We start from the raw sequence: 18,916 nt of genomic DNA on the forward strand, positions 1-18,916 counted from the left end.
TCACAAAGCATTCTGTATATCAAAATGGTTGTGATACAAATGCGTAAATCCTCACTATAGTAAAATGACCCTTGCAATGATTACAATGCCCAACTTGGCAATGCTACTTGAAATTTAACTATTTCTACGTTCTGACATGGCAAACCTCTGACCACATGAGTGAATGTTTTTGGGTTTTTTTTAACAAAGAAAAGTTTGCCTGACAGGGCAACAAATGTTTTTCTGAGCAGGCTTTGTGCGCCCTCTGCTGACAATTTCTGGGACATTCACTTCAGCTTCATATACAAGTCAAACACACATGTGATAGGAATGAGTAAGTTGAAGCGTTAACCTATTGGCATATCATATGTCAGTAGTTGTATTACTGTGTCTTTTGTGATTTGTGGAATGTTATTTATGTTCCATTTCAGACAAATGAACAATACTGGATTCAAAGATACATTATTGAATGAATAATGATTACAGCATCACTCTTGTGTGTCCAAGTAAACAAAACTTTTTTTTTTCACCCAGTTGTGGGTTTTGTGTGTACTGTATGTGGCTGTGTGTGTGTCTATGTTAGTCTTTGTTCTGTCTGTCTCAAACTCATAACATCTCTCGACTCCTTGGTTAAGTTGTTGTTGTTCTTGTTGAGGTGTTTCTTGGTGTGGATAGGTGCCATTGGTATGCCGTGGGCACATTGGCAGCATCACCATGTCTGTACACCTTAGTGCCAGTCTGTGGGGGCAGCAGGGAAGCCACTTGAAAGAGCTGTATGAGACAGACAGACAGACAGACAGACAGACAGACAGAGACAGACAGAGACAGACATCAGCAACAATATAGTATATAGGGGTTCAGTGTCTATCAATACATTTCAGTTTTATGAAAATAAGTGTCAGGTGAGAGCCACTAAATGTTGAGGTGATTATTGGGATTAATAGGTGACTATTTTGATAACAGAACGCAGTTTAGCTTGATAAGACTACTGTATCTACATTGTTAGTCATGGAAAACTCCTGTTGTGATAACTTGATTTGTGAATGCTTACATGTTGAAACATGAGAGATGAAGGAGGTGACATTTCCAGTGAGAGTGTTCAACTAAATGATGGAAATGTCTCAATAATAATGTTAGTACAAGCTCCATACAATTCAAAGTTTAGCATACTGTATAATATGAATACATGTCTTGTGAGTTAATACTGCAGCAGTGTCCCCTACCTGTACACAATCCCTGTCCTATTTAGGCTCCCTCCCCCAGCGGCATTCCCTGCAGCATATTGTCCATTCCACTTTTGCCCAGCAGCTGTGCTAAATGGAGAGTCTCCACCATTTGCCAGGCCACACTCTGCAGGGGTGAAAGGATCATCGGGAGCTCCCCAAACCTCAGCTGCACAGGTTTCTTGTTGTAGCAGCAGATGGGCCTGACAACACAGATGTCGAATCATCTGAGGACTCTCCAAACTCGGACAGTCTGCAAGATGAAGGTAAGAGGACATACACTAAAAAGGAGAGCATACACTGTAAAGAAAAGGCTATGAATGCACTTAAGTAAAGTTTGATCGAGGAATTGTTAACAATAACAATGAGCGAAAGAAAGACAATGAGGTGTAGATAAGATCAGACAAAAATATGATTGTTGAATGACTGATTATAAAGAGATATGGTTTAATGCACTGTAATATAATATAATGTTGGGGCCAGTCCATTCACAGCTTTAAAAACAAACAATGTAATGTTTATAGATGTTTTAAAAATGGTTTCTTAAAGGCTTACAAACATTTTTTAATTATTACAAAATACTTAATATAGTATATGAGTGTCTTAATTTGCTGGGCTGTGGGGCGGAGTTGAATCTATCCAGTCCTTGGGTCCTTTGGTCTTCCAGCCTGCCTGTCGTACTACTGCCTCAGGTAAATGGGCCATTACGTTCAGCAGACAGCTACCTGACTGCCAAGGATCACACCACATCCTGATATTATTAGAATATTCTCCCTGAAGCCAGAACACTCAGACTAAACTACAGACGCAAAGGGCAAATAAAATAAACTAAACCAAGAGAAAACATAAAAACATGTATTCCTTGTCTGGTGCAATGGATGAGGTCAAGTAGCATAACAGAAATTGCAACCCACAGTCACCCTTTCACTAGTCTCCCATTGCCAGACTGATATCACCACAGCGCTGACAGACTGACTGGGCTGACCTGGGGCAAAGAAGAATGGTTCTGAGGTGAGCAAACTCATTTGTCTGTGATGTCCAGATTTCTGAGAGGTTTGACCAGCTCCTCTTGGATTCTGAATGCCATTCTGGACACCTCTACTGTATCTCTCAAACCTGCTCAATAACTGTAAACATAGCCATTCATTTGCTATTTTAACATGAAGATAGACAAATGCAATACCTAAAACAAATAGTTCCCCCTCGGTACATAATGTAAAAGTGAATTGTAGCAGGACACAACCAGCAGGAGGCTTTACATGTCATAGAATGAGCTTACAATAGGCAAAGAACGTCTTGCAGCCCCTTGGATAAGTCTGAGGATAAGGTGTTCTGCAAATGGATTCATAACATAGTTACTTGCACACAAATGCATAAAGCCTTACACGTCACATACAGCTGCATGTGGCTGGTCAATCAAAGAATCAACCTGAACTGACAAATGTAAACACTTTGTGAAAGAAAGTGTTAAGTCAGCGGCTGTTACATTATTTTGCACTGACAAAATATAAACGTCCTTAAGTATTCGGTCCCATTCATACCCTGTCATCTACCGAGATGCTACAAAACTTTGGGATGTGTTTTGCCCATTCTGCCAGCAGGAGGAGTTGCTGCTTCATGGACTTGAACACATCTTCCACACGTCCTTCTGGTGTTGATGTCATGACTCCCAGGTGAGACCAAAGCTGGAAACTGAGAGCAGCAAAGCAAAATGTGAGTTTGCAGTGGGCTCAGGTGATAGTGACGGGGAGGGGGGGACACAAACATCGGCACATAATCCAAGATATGATGCAGACCTTCTCTTTGCCTCCACAAGGTCCATCTATTCGTTGTGAAATTGAAGTTGCTGTTCATACCAACATTAGCCATGCCGAATGTTGCCTACATCACAACTATGGCAGAACTTCAAGAGAAAAACCTTTTGGGGGGATTCAAGTGTATTTGTTTCGGGATGGTAGTAGTATGGTAGCAGAATGTTATTAAACATTGCTTCTCTTTAATGTGAAATGATTGGGGAGTATTCATTTCACAAAGTAATGTGAGTGTGTGGTAAAGTGTATCTTTACATTGTAATTAAAGATTCAAGAAGCTCTATGGTGTTTTTGTGCCTCCAACGTTGCCTTCCAGGCAGCTAACCCTAAGCATAACCATTGTCGCGCTGCCTGGTAGGAGACGTTGGGGGCAAAAAACACCAAACACCGTTCAAGTAACCTAGATCTTCATTAAAATTTTATGCTGTATTGGGCTGATAAATAATGTGACTAAAGAGTAAAAAACAGTGACTAAAGGTTTTCTTTATATTTCTGAGGGAAACAATATGTAACATTGCTTCTCTCCTCTGTCTCTGACTCTCCCTGAAAAAAAGAGATGTTTAGAGAGAAGACAGATGTGGAATAAAACTTTTCTGAGACACCCTTTGAAGGATGAAGTACATCCAAACAAAGTTGTAGAAGGTTATCTTTTAATCCTGTTGTGTAGACCTATCTTTATTTGATATATCTTGATTTGATATTCTGATGTTGACAGCAGCCATTTTGCTGCTGACAATAAAAAGTGGATGTGGGTGCCTGGATGCTTGATGGTGTGGATTAAGTTTTGTAGAGGAGCGTCATCAAAGACAGAGCAAGCCTCGTATGGCCTCAGTCAGACTGATTCCAATATGGCACTACAAAGTCAGACAACAGGACGAGTGTCAGAGTAATCAGTCATCCGCTGTCTTCTCAGCAACCAATCAGGAGCGTATTAATCAAACTGGGTGTGGGAGGCCCCCTCTTTGCTTCACTGACATGGTCCTGCATGGCAATGTCCCAAATGAATCTTGTTTACATCAGAAGTAAACAGTTAAGTGCAAAAGGACTGACTGCCAGAGGAGTCTAGTTTAATGCTTTACTTGTGTGTTTTTACCATAACTGTACTCCTGGCTTAGTTTGAAAAAAAAAATATGCAAACCAGGAAAATAAGTGAAGTAAACATTTAAATGAGTAGCCCTGGCCTTCACTTCATGGGGTTTTGCCCAATGTATTTTCAGAAAACTGCAGAGCAAATATTTGAGTATGCCTAACCATGTTAATTATTTATGTGTAGAAACCATTCATGGCTCCTCTGGTCGCATCTTTTTCTCCTTGCTTATCTGTTGGAGTCGATGTAAGATCACGGAAACAATGTACACATTGCACATAAACACACACATGGAAATGAACGATGACAAAATATGTATTTTCTTCTAATAACCTTTTATAACATTTTAAAAACATTATAAAAATCTGTGCAGCAGAGCCAACATGTTGTCTTTTTTATTCCAGGCAGTGTTCTTCCTGCCTTCATTCCCCAAACCTGGTGACTACACTACCCACAATGCAACAGGATTGCTGTTTGGGGCTACAGAGGTCTGGTAAGCTTACTTCTTCCTCACTCCCAGATTTGGTTTCATTTTCAAACTTGTCTTCAACCCCAAATGTATGCTGTGTCACTTGAGGCAATTGATCAGCCACACAGCTCCCTCTGGAGACACAACAGGCTTTATACAACTTTTATTCACATATGAACGCCATAAACGCCTGTAAAATTTGATGGGTGAAATCGATGGAGTTTAATATTTGTCAGTAAAAGAAAATGACAAATGTTGAATATTCTGAGGTCTAGGAATTAACCATATCATGTTCCTAAGAATGTACATTTACTCTCAGTATGAACTAACGAACTACTCACATGGGAAAGTGCTACCCTACAGCTACATCTCACCATTGCTTTAGAGTCCTCTTTCGTTATACATGTTATTGTTTCCATGCCTGGACTGGTCCCACTGACTAGGACCGCCACGTTGTTTTGCTGTTTCTACTGTAAGATATGTCTGTCTCACCCTACAGTACAATTGGTGATAACTTTCACTCCATCGAATAACTTGTCACTTCAACTTGAATAAAACACTTTTATATTTATTCTCAATGCCATCATTATTACTCCTAGTGTGTGTTGTCTGTCACCAGAGACTTTATTATGATGGTGGATATTAAAATGAATACTATGTAGTTGAATACTGATCTGTTTTATTACTGGAACTCACAGTTGTAAGTGTAGCTGATGCAAATGCTCCTACTAAAGAAATCCTTGCAGCCATCACAGCTGGATGCACCATCATGTTTATGACTCTGTCTATGCATATGGAATAGAGTAATATCCCCATCAGGCTGTGGGAGTGATGAGGTGGGTGCTGACACTGGCAAATCTGTCAATTAAGATATGGTAGACACCAAAAAATACAGTATACACAAAAAAAGTTTGAATAGGTGTAAGTGACATGTGATAGACCTTAGCATTGCAAGGGAGTGGGATTCTCCATGACCTTTAAGCCATGGATCTCTTTTATTTGGTTGCTAATGAAAAAATGAATACCTCTGAACCTCCACAAGCATCTGAGACAGATCACGTAGCTAAGAGAACATCAGCTTTGTATGGAGCAGACAGGCATCTTGACAGGGACAATCATTCATGATCACTCTCATCAACAAAGGCACATAATGAATCGTATTCCACCCCCTGTGTACAGAAATAACCTTGTCCATGGAAGAAACATTGCAGCAGAGTGTTGAATGTGAATTTGCGGTCCTTTATGAAACAGCTGGGCACTGTTTAATAGGTCTGGCAGGAGCAGTGGTGATGATAATAAAAGCAGGGTTATAGGTAGAGATATCACTGCTCAATGTGGCTGCCAATGCCATGGGCCTCGGAGGAGCACTGCTACTTATTACTCAGGAGGAAGACGAGACTCATTTAATTAAAGCAGTTAGAGGTCAGCGGCACGCCAAAGTCCACTATGCTCCTTTGACTAGTTTTACAGAGGGCGCTCTGTTTAAATTATTCTCCTTCCATGTTGCTCTAAATTGCATCCTGCCAGTGTTTGATTCGTGCAGGATTGTCTCTCTTGAAAGCACTGACCGTCAAAATACACATTGATGGTGCAGTGTTCCTGCACAGCTCGCACTGTACAGCCGCAGGCTATAATGTATGTAAATTGCATATTTAGTTTAGGGAGATGAAGCAGCTAGGGATTACAATTTAACAAGAAAATGCTTTCTGCGGTCAAGGATCAGTTAGATTGAATTAAGAGATTAGAGTACATTTGCCTTGCAGTTATCTGGATTTGAAGAGCAGCCTGTTGGTAAAGCTTCTTCATTTAAAGTAACAAGGAAAAAGGGCCTGATTCAACTCAGCCCTACTTATAATGCTGACAGAGGATAAGATTATGAAGGAAATTAGATCAGAATGTAACCTTGTAGGCAGAAACGATGAATTGAAAGACAGAAAATTAATGTGCATTTACTTTGATCATTGATTTATTGTTCAAATGATTTGATGAGCAATAATCCCAAACAATTAACTGTTTCCAGTTCCTCAACTGTAATCATATTATTGTAAAGTATCCTCAGATTTTGTAGACCAATAGCCACAAGCTGACATTACTTGAGAGCAGTAAAATCAATTAATGGATCCATGAAAATAATCATTAGTTTTCAGCCCTAAACTGATGTATTTCCAACATGTTATACATATTATACATACTGCTATAGCAGGGGTCTCAAACTCAATTTACTTGGGGGCCGCTGCAAGTAGAGTCTGGGTTTAGCTGGGCCGCATCAAGTATTCCAAAAAAAACCTCTATTTCCTCAAAAAAAGGCGCGGAACTGCCGGTGCTTTAAACCCCTAGATCTGATATGGTTGGTGCATTTCACAACAACAGACCTCACATTGTCAAACCTCAGGCATTTGCCGCAAAGGGTACTTAGCTAGCTTGACAACGGTTACGCCGCTGTCAGGAGACTGCTACGGTAGCCCATAAGTGACAAGCGCAATGACAAAAAGTTTCAGAACGCGCGGGCCGCACTAACACTTAACTTTGATGTCAAGAAGGGGGCCACAAAATATCATCCCGCGGGCCGCAATTGGCCCCCGGGCCGCGAGTTTGAGACCCATGTGCTATAGTAATTGTTTGTAGTGGTATCATCATCATGCTGTTTGAATGTTCAGTGTCTGTGCTGAAATGAGTGTACTCCAGTTTAAGGATAGTCCCAGTATGCTTTGTGGTTCTGATTAAGCTCTGTGGTTTTGAGACTAGTATGCTATACTCCACCAATATTCACAGTGACTCCCAGATCATTTATTCAACTCAGTTCCTTTTTGTCCCAGGTATCCTATGTGTAGATAGCTGTTTTTCTCCACAGTTTTTGGCAGCTTTTGTTTTTTGCTGGTGTTGAACTTTTTCACAATGTCACGTGTAACATTTTTGTGGTGAGTTGAAAAGCTGCTCCGTGCTTTTCCTCTCCAAAAATTTGGCCCACTGTCTGTCTGCATGTTTCTTATCAGTAAAGCATATAAAGGCCGGGGAGAGTTCAGAGACAGGTAAACCTAGAAGACCTGTAAGAAAGATTTGACTTGCATGTTGCACGATGTGTTACACAATTTATTCATGACTACTTAATTTTATCAAGAAGACAAATGTCATCATAAAAAAGACAAGGATAAGTCCAATGGTTGCATGCTGGGATGTCTTATTTAATTTGAGCTGCAGATTTACATGGTATTCTCTCACCTTGGACAATCAATGTGGCACAGAAGAGTGATAAAGCACAAACAAGCACAGTGGGAGACTCTTGATAAGAGTACAGAAGATGCCTGATTAACCTAACCTTTAGTTTTAAGGTAAGTGACATTGTGTCCATTGAACAATACCATTGCAGGGGTTTCAAGTGACATTTGCTTACAGTGTGTAGACTTTTTTTGGGGTCTCCTATAGTGTTGATAAAGAGTTTTTTACTTTTTTTATGATGGAGAGGGACTTCAATCCATTTTTCACCTTTGCTCAAAAGTAGCATGTCATAATATCTTTGGTGTTATTGTTCAGCACTGGAGTTTACAAATAAAGCTAATCTAATACCCTTTTGATTCAGATAACATAAATATTCAAGATAGTTTGGCTTGCCGTTCAATCACACCTGAATCTCCAGAAAAGCCATTATGGCTCAGCAAAACTACTCACTCATCATTTTTTATAAATGCCATGTTACATTTGAGAAATGCCATTCAGAAAACATACTGTAAACAATTCACCAAGGTGCATTCATTATTCATTCACTGAAAACATGAATAGGTAGTTTATATTCATTCTCTTTGTAGTAAAGACACTACATTACGGTCAGGTTTAGGAAGAAAAAAAATCTCATTGTTAATTTCCAGATATCTATATTTACTTTCTATGTAATAATTATTGCTTTTGAACATTTTAATTAATTAAAGTTCCCAAGTCATTATCTCAGTAGCTTCAAACACGACAAAGATGTACATTGTGTTCTAGACCTTAAGACTATCAGATGGTGTGCGTGTATTGGGTCAGAGTTTAAAAAAAAGGTGAAAGACAGGGATAAAGGTGAACATGTTCATACTTTTTTATTCTTTTATTTATTATTTATTTATTTTCAAATTATAACAAATTATATGTCAGACCACATATGAGCTTTCCCAGTACTGCTATTCATCACACTTTGGTGTAATGGGATTTCCTGGGTGAGTAGAACTCCTTCCTCGAATGTCACACTAGGCTGCAGGTCAGACCTCTCCTGGCAGTGGCTCGCACACCCAAGCTTTGTTTAGGTGATTGATAGATCATCAGAACCTGAAAGACTACAGTATGAGGGCTGCAGAATAGGCTTCCTGCTCTGTGAGATTATAAGTGGCAAGGATAAAAAATGGCTCATGAATACTGTTTGTCTGGCTTGTGAATCAAAACACATCACTGTCAAAATAAAAGACATGTGATGCCATGAACTATGTACTAAAACTAACTACAAACGTTTTCAACTCTTAAACTTTAGATTTAATTCACACTTTGCTTTGATTGAATATGATATTAATTAGTTTCAACAAAACTATTAATTCTGTCCATCTGTATTGGTTGATTCACTGTGGATGAGGAAATCCGTCATACAGATTAATCATTCAGAACAAACGACAAGGCAGTCCACCAGAGGGAGAGAGAGTACAACAAATCTGGCCAACCCCAAGCCCCCAACCTTTGTGATGCAGTGTGATAAATATCAGTTATGGGACACTTTCATAGGTAGAATCTCCTCTATATTTATTTGTGTGTGAGTGTTAGCATCCATGACCCATCTTTTTATTTTAAATAAATAAATAAGCATTATTTAGGTCATATTAATTAATTCAACATATTAAAGATGTGTGGCATAATCATGATTCTTTCTCCTAAATGAAACATAGCTTACAAGCTTACTTCCAAGTTAACTAATTTAGACTTGTTAATGACTTTTTACGCCTATATTAAATGAGTAAGAGGTATTTGTTTTTTTACTTACAATAAAAAGCTAACCACAGGGAAGATTACACTTACACAACTACATACTAACCACAACTACATGCTAAAATAACATCATATTTTTATTTTATTTTATATTTTGTGAAAAGAAAACATTGAAGCCTGCAATGTGCCTAAACAGCAAAGTTAGATATTTTGTATTCATGACAGAATGCAGTTTTAAAAGATAGATGCAGGTACACATAAAGACTAGGACATTCATAAACAGAACAAAATCCATTGTCTAGTAATTTATCATGCCTCTTCTCAGGCCCTCTCCCCTGCCCTGACATACTGTCTGCCTGGCAATCTCTGGGCTCGGACTGGCTCTGACCAGCTCCAAGTGTGACCCTCACTCACATAAATAATGTATGCTTTTCCAGAATTACCGTAAAAACACAAGACATGAGTGCTGCATAACAGATACAGGTTAGAAAACAGTAAACAAATAAAATGAATTATTCTGGAAATATCTGTGCTTTAGCATTTTCTGTGGAGCATTTCTCCAGTCCGTACAAGGTTTGACACATTTGTCTCAGTGAATTTGATTAATAAAGCTAGATCTCAAATCTCCCCATGAATACCAATGCAATGATAAACCCCTAAAGATTAATATGATGTACAGTATAAAAAAAATGAAGCCTTTGGAGTTTCATTCAAAAATGCGGGGAGAGTAAAACAAAGCAGCAAAAATTGGTCTTAAAAGCATGGTGAGCGCATGATTTAGTGGGGCGATAAAGAGTCGAAAGGTGGCCATTCATCATAGAGGCTAGCTCACTGGGAGAGGGCCTGTCACAGACACCACCAGGTCTGTGAGGCATTTCGAGAGGGCGATAGAGCCTCCAGTTGCCCCCACAACCTGCTGTCCCAATGTCTTTTCCAGATGGACACATACAGACCTCAGATGGGTGACGAGTGCTTTGTCTTTGCCGCTCTGCAACTCCATTGTCACAGCATGCGTTGAGGGATAGATGTTGTTGACTGCAAAGTAGAGGATCAGACTTTGAGCTGCAGAACCAGATGATGGGAACAGAAGAAGCTTTATTGTGGTAACTTTAGATTACACTGTAAGTTACAATTCAGGGGATTGTAATCAAAACTTGACCCTCATCAACAAATAGAAAATGTCTCTCGAAAAGAACTCCAATTTGGCTTGCATGGAGTTGTATCCATGAGGCACCAACTACAAAAAAAAAAAGAAACACCACAAAAGACAAAAAACAAACACACTTTATAGCATTTCTTATTTGTTGTCTACTTTCAGCCCAGAGTTTTAGTTTTCTGGTCCTTGTTGAATATAATCATTATCTTCAGTGGGTTGCACAGTGAGACTATTTAGTTTTCCAGATTCAAGCTGACCAAACTGACCTACATGACAGTATGACACATCTCCTAGATTTACTTATTCCTAACGGTAGGCTAATTCATCAGATTATTTAGGTTATGTACATTAATTTCCATTTTTTCCATGTAGCCTACAATAATGTCCATATTTGTCACTTTTCAATAAATTTATTTGGAATTTATGATGTGTGAATTTGATGGGGTAGACAGAGCATTTAACTTTGTGAATATGAAACTTCAATAATAAAATAAAGAGATTTACAATAGTACATACGTTCTCATTATTACATTTGAAGTAAGTAACGTTTATGACATTTTCCCCTTCAACGGTGATTACATGTGTTGTCTTACAATTCTCACAGTCCTCAAAGAATGTGATATAGAATGAACAACCATATAACATGAGTTATAGTTTTTTGATTCTTTTTAACAAGGTGCATTTGTTATTGTTGTTATATTTGTTAGGATTCATTTTGAGATAAACATGTTTGTTGGCTATATTTTATGCAATATGTTTGTCCACAGCCTATTTCAGCATATTTCTTGCTTCACTTTCAACAAGCAAAAAAGAAACGTCACTTCCGGCTGTCATCTCTGGCTTAATTGAAACAGCCGTAACTTTGTCAACTTCTTTACTGCGCAGCAGACGGAACACTGCGTGTTGCAGCTGGAATAGGCTTTAAGAAATTTGAAAAATGTCTTAAAAACAGCAATAAGAACATGAAACGACCCGCGGGTTTTTCAAAGTTAGCTTTTAATGTTAACGTTTCTTACAGAAAACAGATGCCACCCAAGTACGTTACCAGGTAGGCTAACGTTACAGGTGAAAATTTAGCAGGCTAACAGCTAAGATATGTCTGAAGAGTTAGAAAACCAGACTAAAAACTAAGAAATTAACCTGACTTCAATTCAGCAGTTGGCCACAAACACAACATTAGATGATAGGTTACTGTTAATGTTGTTGTGTCTGTTGGATAATTAGGCAATTTATTTCTAGCTAACTTGTAGTTTGCCATACGTCTTGCTCATATTATACCAGGGGCTGCGTTGGTGTATTTTACATTTTTGTCTTCTAGTTGTCAAAATTGGTTAATGCAGCTTTTATAACTAAAATGAAGCTAACAGAAAAAAACGAATAGAATAGCAGTTGCTCAAATGGGTAAATACAGGAGAAATGGAAGTATCTTTAGTTCGTTCTCTTAGATTTTCTGTTATTCAGTAGACTAGAAATTGTCTTTGATGCTGTTTAAAAGTAACGTTAGCTGTGTTTTTTCCTTCTTATTGGGTCTCCAGCCTTGCAAACTGTTGGCTGGTTGGTTTGTGTACAGAAACCATAGCAACACATAAAGCTGACAATAATTTACCATGTGGTAAAAAGCCCTATCGAGACACATAACGAATGTGCTGTATACATGTCCAAACAATGCCTTCAAAACCCGATTAATATCTGAATATCCCAGTCTTAATCGGAAAATGTTATATTTGGGAAAAAAGCCTTATTCGGAATATCCAACCGGAATATGCTGTTTACATGACATGTATCAAATTCGGAATATTGTCAAATTCAAAATAATAGTGGAATATTTATGTGCATGTAAACGTACCGATAGTGACAAGTACTCACAGTGATGACACGTCAAGTCAGAAGTTACTGCGTCCGGCCAAGAAACGTTCTGACGTATAACGCTGTAAAACCACAAAATGTTGCTTTTACACTTCAGTTTCTGCATAGATTAAAGTCTCCTCAGCAGGGGTAGGAAGTGGCGCAACCAGGATGCTGTGGAGAGGGCGAAGGCAAGGCTGTGGCACAGCACCCTGGTGGGCGTGGTGGTTACTGGGCTGGCCGGGCTTGGTAGCAATCCGAAGCCATGCTACAACAAAGCCAGAGGAAAGGAGAAGCGGGAGCTTGCCGAGGTGGAGGAAGCTCGCTTCAGCAGAGTGGTGGGTATGTCCAAGCAGGGGGCCTGGACCAGGTGGGAGCATACAGCAGGCCGTAAGATCACTTGGGCAAAACTTTGGAAGGCAGAGCCATACCACTTTAAGTTCTTGGTCCAGTCAGTGTATGACTTCCACCGTAGCCCTGCCAACCTGTTCACCTGAGGCCTGGTGGACTCACCTGTTTTGCCAACTCTGCCAGAAAAGGGGATCATTAGAGTACATCAGCTGCTGTTCAAAGACTTTGGGAGATGAGCATTATCGTTGGCGCCCTCTGCACTGGCATTAACATCAGAGAGCAGAATCATCCAAACAAGTCTGTAATTGCCTTTGTCCAAGCAGGCAAGAAGCCTCAGCCCCCCAGAAAGACAGCCCTCCTGTTGGACGTAGGGGGACGATTGAGATTCCCGGACACCATTGCAGTTACATCAGCCCGACCGAACATGGTCTTGATGTCTGCTGCAAGCAAGCAGGGGGTGCTGAACTAACTGTCCCCTGTGAAGATCAGATGGAGGAAGCCCAGGAAAAGAAGAGGGCCAAATACGCTGATCTGATAGCTGAGTGTTGGTGGAACGGGTGGAAGGCTCGCTGTGAGCCTGTTGAAGTGGGCTGCAGAGGCTTTGCAGGCCAGTCTCTACATTGGCTCCTGGGACTCTCAGGGATTTGTGGACTGCACAGGCAAAGAGCCATCAAGAATATCTTGAAAGCTGCTAAAAAGGCTTCATGGTGGCTCTGGTTAAGAAAGGGAGACGCATGGCGTAGGGTGCTACCTAGACACAAGTTGGGGCCTGATCACCCCCCGCTGGGTCGCCTGGGTGAGGGCGTCTGATGTAAGACCCAAAACACCCTTTGACCCCGGAAGCATCACTGACGATGTGTCCACGTTGCACCCCTTGTATTCAAGTAACAACAAAAAACAACATAAGATCTTACAAAGTCAGGATAGGATGTTTTAACAGTTTCAAGATTGTATGCTTAGCTAGGCTAACTGTCTGTTTGCTTCATATTTACAAACATGAGTGGCATACATCTTCTCATCTAATGCTCAGCAAGAAAGCAAATAAGCATATTTCACAAAATTGCAAACTATTCCTTAACTGGGCTCACTGAATAGCTGTGTGTGGCCCTGTGCTCACCAGAGATTGATTCTCTTAAAGTGTATTTATAGTCTTAGGGTATACAATACCCTATACTACAATAGTATAAATCACAAGTGCAGATTATACATACAAACCTCACAAACAATATTGATGAATTAAGTTGCTTTTTGACACTTATTGATAGTGATGAAACAAGTTGGTGACATCAAAGCCCAGTGCTTTAACAGTAACTGCTGAAGTCAGAGCTGTTAAAGTGATTATGCCCTTATATCCTTTTAAAGTCTCAGTATGACCCTGAGTGCTGTAGATGAGGTAAGTTGAGATGTGTGGGTTGAACAAACCACTGCAAACACATGTTAAAGAATGGCTCAAGTGGAGAAGCCCTTCTGCCTGTTTCCTTGTCACAATTAATAAAAAAAATCTTTGCGTGGCCTTCTCAAGATGCTTTCATATGCGACCCATCTGTTTTAAGGACATTTTTTGGGTTATGTTAAAAGGAAATCTGAAGATGCGTTGGAGCTTTGTGTGTCAGGGTTAATACTAGTTTGAAGCAGTGTATTTGCAGTTTCTAAAGTGTCAGAAAGAAAATGCAATTTGATTTGCTGAGCTGTGGATAAATCTGAATCTTTTTCTTGCTCGTACCATATTCATCTGTAAACCAGCATTTTAATTAAAACACTTGTTCTCAAACCTATACTTGATGTTTAGTTGTGTTTGAAGTATGTTTAAATGATTAAAGACGGCACCAATGAAAGTCAAAGATTAAATGGAAAATGCAGATGTGTGAACAATGCAGCTCACTTTTATAGCTATTGCAGATTTTCTTTTTGAAAAAATTAACTAGCATTGGCATGGTTCCTTAAGTCCACTTCAAAATAAACATGACATTCTTTGGCAAAAGAAAAATCTGAAAGAGGTTTCTTGGTTGCAGGTCAGCAGGGGAGCTTTTCAAAGGCGTTTAAAGATTTCTCAGAAAACATTTGGTACTTTTCAATCACATTATGAGCACTGCCCAATAAAACCTGAACATTACTAATCCATGTATTTCATATATGATTTTGTATTATTATTTTTTATGGAAGATGGCCTGATTTTATTTTGTGACCATTTATTTGTGAACATTTTAACTTGAAACAAAATGACACAAAGAGTCACCATGATTATACAGGCAGATGGGTGCCAAGCAGCACCTTGATATCATCTGGTCATTTAACTTTCGTATGGCATGGAATCACACTAATGGCCATTTTATCAGGTTATTATGTTGTATCTTGTCTGTATGCATGGGAATTGTTGGCGCCCCTTGATCTAGGTTTAGTACCCCTGTCAGTCAAGTCTCGTAGCTTCTTCCTCAAATGTTCTCAAATGTCTTAACAGAAAAAAAGGCAGACTGAGTAGCCTCTGCCCCTTACTCATTTCCTAGTGCCCTTTGCTTTAATATCACATTCACACTTGCAGAGGCTTAGTGTTTTTGAAAAGTATTCCTTAATTAGTTGGTGCATGTACTGTACATTAAGTACATGTCTTTAAATATGTGCTCCTGATTTGATCATACAGAGATGCTTTATTTTTAATAACCTACAGTGTGATTCAGCATTAAACATACAGTAAAGCGTATTTTTCAATTCAAGCAGAACATAAAAAACTTATCTTGCTTGTATTTTGATGAGACTATGGAAAAAGTGAAGGATAGAAGAGGAGTTAATTTTTATACTGCATCCAGCTCCAGAGGAAGGCAAGGCAATGATCAGTAATGAGTTTGGCTGTTGGCCCAGAGTGATAATTAAGAATTGCTACTGATAACAACACAGACTGTATGAATTATATAGCATTGTCATTTGTAATCACATCTTTGCTTTTCCTGCTCTCTTTCTGTTTGTGAATTAGCACCCTGTCAGCTCTACCGCAGATCTTCAAAGAGGGAAAAGAAAGGACAGGAAGAAACAAGAGAAATGACGATGCAAAGGTCTTAAATCCAGGTATTAAAGTTTTTTTTCTTTCCTGCTTTTCAAGATTTTGGCATATTTATGTGGCATTACTGTAGGAGCGGGCCAATGTTTTTTGCAGAAACCACACATTGTTCACATCAAGCTCACAAAGGTTAAGGGGATAGCCATGTGATCACGACCTCGCAACTGAGGGGCCAAGCTACATGAGGCAAATTATGGGGTCCTGTATTTGTGAGAGTGCCACACAATTATTAATGGAACCAGGTTATGAAAATGTTTTTTTTTAACACTACTTGTCCTAAAGCTTTGTGTTAAGCAGCCTAAGTCACCCACACAATGTTGAACTGGAGAAGCATGATATGCAATATGCATATGCAAATATGCAATCGCCTTAGTCTATCAAAACACTTGCTCAGTAAGAGGAGAGGGAGAATAGACCTTATTAAGTTGTGTGAAGGGATGATAAAAATTGTAACTCTGATCCCTCGTGGGCTCCTTAAAGATGTTTTACACATGACTGTGAATGTGAACTACTGGTCAATAGTGTTTCTTTCTGCAGGATTAAAACACATTAATACTGAGGACCAAATGTTTGATATCCCATCTTAGAAAGAAAAACTTCACTTTATAAACATCTAAAACTCAAACCTTGTTTGAAAATAGCCAAAAAAGGTAAAGTAACATTTAAAGATCATGGTTAAACATTGTAATTCCAATTAGGGCTGGGCGACATGGCCAAAATGTTCTATCCCGATAAAGATCATTTCATGGCTCAATAATTATCACAATATAGCATGTTTTCTCCTAGTTAAATAAATATATATGAAATAACCACATGGTAAAACCTGTTTTTGTACACCTGTGCAAATTAAAAGTACTGAATATCTTTTCATTTTATTTAGAACTTAAGTGCAAAATGAACATAACGTCAAAGAATCATAATGAAAGCGTACAAATGATGTAAATATTGTCGTAACACAGTTTGGCTTCTGGTTTTTCAACATTGCGAAACAATATAGAAAAATATATATGGTAGACATTTTTAAACCATTTTAACAAAATATATTGCCCATCCTAGTCCGGCATAATGTCAGAGTATTCCAATCTGTCAAAATGATGCCCTGTTATACAATATCTGTGTGAATACTCAGATGGTAAGCTAGAGGCCTGTATTGTCCTGACTACAGAAGTATAACCACTGTCTCTTGGGGCTGAGTCAGACAAAAATGTGGCGTGCTTTTACTCTGCTCGGCCAAATGTGAAATAAATAAAAAGAAAGGAAAATGGCTGCTCCCTTGGCTGTACCCTTGGTCCCTTGCTCTTTGTTAAAACTATATCTCTGCTGCTCCATTGCCCCCAGCTACATTAAATCCCATTAAATTCACCTTCATTAAAGCTGTCCTCTCTACTCCTTGCAGCAGCCCTGGTGTGGGCCTCTCAAGGACAGAGCAGTAATGAGGGTGGACTGGGTTTAACCTTGAACAGTACAGGTTTTCATTTCCAAATCAATAACTTATGGTTCAAAACTGCCACTAGATCCAGGCTATAATTTTCAAGCATTAATTGTGCGGATTATGTTTCTCCAGCAGTGAGAAGGCATTTAACTTTAAGCTGCAGTCCAGATATTGGATCTATCATTTAGTTTTCTTTCTTTTTTATAATAGGAGTTGACAGCTTGCACATTTTCTATATTACTGACTTTTTGTGCCTGTGTACATTTTGCTGCACAGATGGGATAACTTAGGGAGATTGCATTTCAAAGACTTTGTTTGAGTACAAAAGTAATTATGCTGTACAGTGAAAGCAAGCAGAGGGCATTAGGCTGGGATTTGTCCTTCTCAATCCAGTATTGCAGCACAGTGTCAACATTTCTCTGAAGAGTTAGAAATATAAGAAATCTCATTCACACCTGTGTGAAGTTTTGGCGGTCACCTGCTGTCAGGTGAAGCGGAAAAAATTGATTTATTATGACTGGAAAAATGAACACGTGGATGATAGGCTGACAGCACAACCCATTCTCACTCTCACAACTCGTAAAATACTCTTTGGCAGTGGCTCTCAGCGTCGGATACCAACGCAAAAATCACCCTTAACTGTCTGTATGGAACGCAACGGGGCAGAGTAGCAGCTTGACCGCAGCGCTGTAAGATGAGATAGTATTAAGAGCGACAGCGGTAGCGAGTAGTGGGAAAGACCAAAAATCTGTGTAAGGAGGTTGGTTGGGGTGGTGGATGGGTCATACAACACAGAACTTTCACCAGGAGGCCAGGGTTTGTGTTCTTGTCCCACGTGTCATTGAATTGTACATTTTGTAACCCACCCACGTTTCTTTCTTAAACCTTACTGTCCCGTTCTTGAGTCCCGACCCGCAGCATCAAAAAGTCACTCCAGTAGTCCTGACCAAGCGTGTCTAAATATGATGCTAAAGGAGACGTTTTGCATCAATAACAAACGCCAAAGGCACCTGACCAAGCGTCGGTTTTTGACGCAATGCAAGTAAGAATGTGTTCGACAGCAGCGAAAAGTAATAGAGTAATAGGGAAAAGGAAAGTAATGGAGTGAAATTTTGTAAACTCTTGTAATTCTCCATATTTTAGTGGGTCATTGTCTGTAGTGGGGTTTGCTGTCATTTTCATATAATTATATGGAAAGCATTAGCCTGTCCTGCGGTGATAATTTCTAGCCGACATGTTCATAATGTGAAATATTGGATCTTTTCATAAAACGGGTAGGGCTGAGGCTGTTGTGATCACTGGAGCTTAATTTTTTAATCAACTTCTCTCTTAAATGAAGCTTTATTAAATTACAAAGCTCACACAGTGGGAGTAGGACAAAGGCAAAGCTGGTGGCCCAGTGTAAAAAAAAAAAAAAAAAAGGGCTTTGTGGGATAATTAAATAAAATTAAAAAAAAAAAAACCTCCGCTAGCATAGACCGAGAAGAATGGATGGAGGAGGAGACCCAGTAGCCATTTTCATGCTCTGCTTTTCTCATTAGGGTCTCAGGAAATTTACCATGTGGAA

The 18,916-nt window shown here is 39.3% G+C and overlaps 1 protein-coding gene across 1 annotated transcript; it reads right to left on the bottom strand.

The window, feature by feature from the left end:
- Nucleotides 1–706: 706 nt before the first annotated feature.
- LOC116691949 (hepatocyte nuclear factor 4-gamma) lies at nt 707–10,513 on the bottom strand. Its single transcript, XM_074783861.1, is given in 15 exon segments — nt 707–750; nt 1,031–1,068; nt 1,148–1,369; nt 1,371–1,455; nt 2,188–2,201; nt 2,203–2,225; nt 2,227–2,318; nt 2,386–2,404; nt 2,446–2,556; nt 2,738–2,843; nt 2,845–2,894; nt 4,604–4,703; nt 5,256–5,436; nt 7,185–7,296; nt 10,346–10,513. Coding segments are annotated over 15 exon segments (1,365 nt in total).
- Between the last annotated feature and the right edge of the window lie 8,403 nt (nt 10,514–18,916).

This window comes from Etheostoma spectabile, chromosome 1 (genome assembly GCF_008692095.1).
Source record: "Etheostoma spectabile isolate EspeVRDwgs_2016 chromosome 1, UIUC_Espe_1.0, whole genome shotgun sequence".
NCBI classification, from domain to species: Eukaryota; Metazoa; Chordata; class Actinopteri; order Perciformes; family Percidae; genus Etheostoma; species Etheostoma spectabile.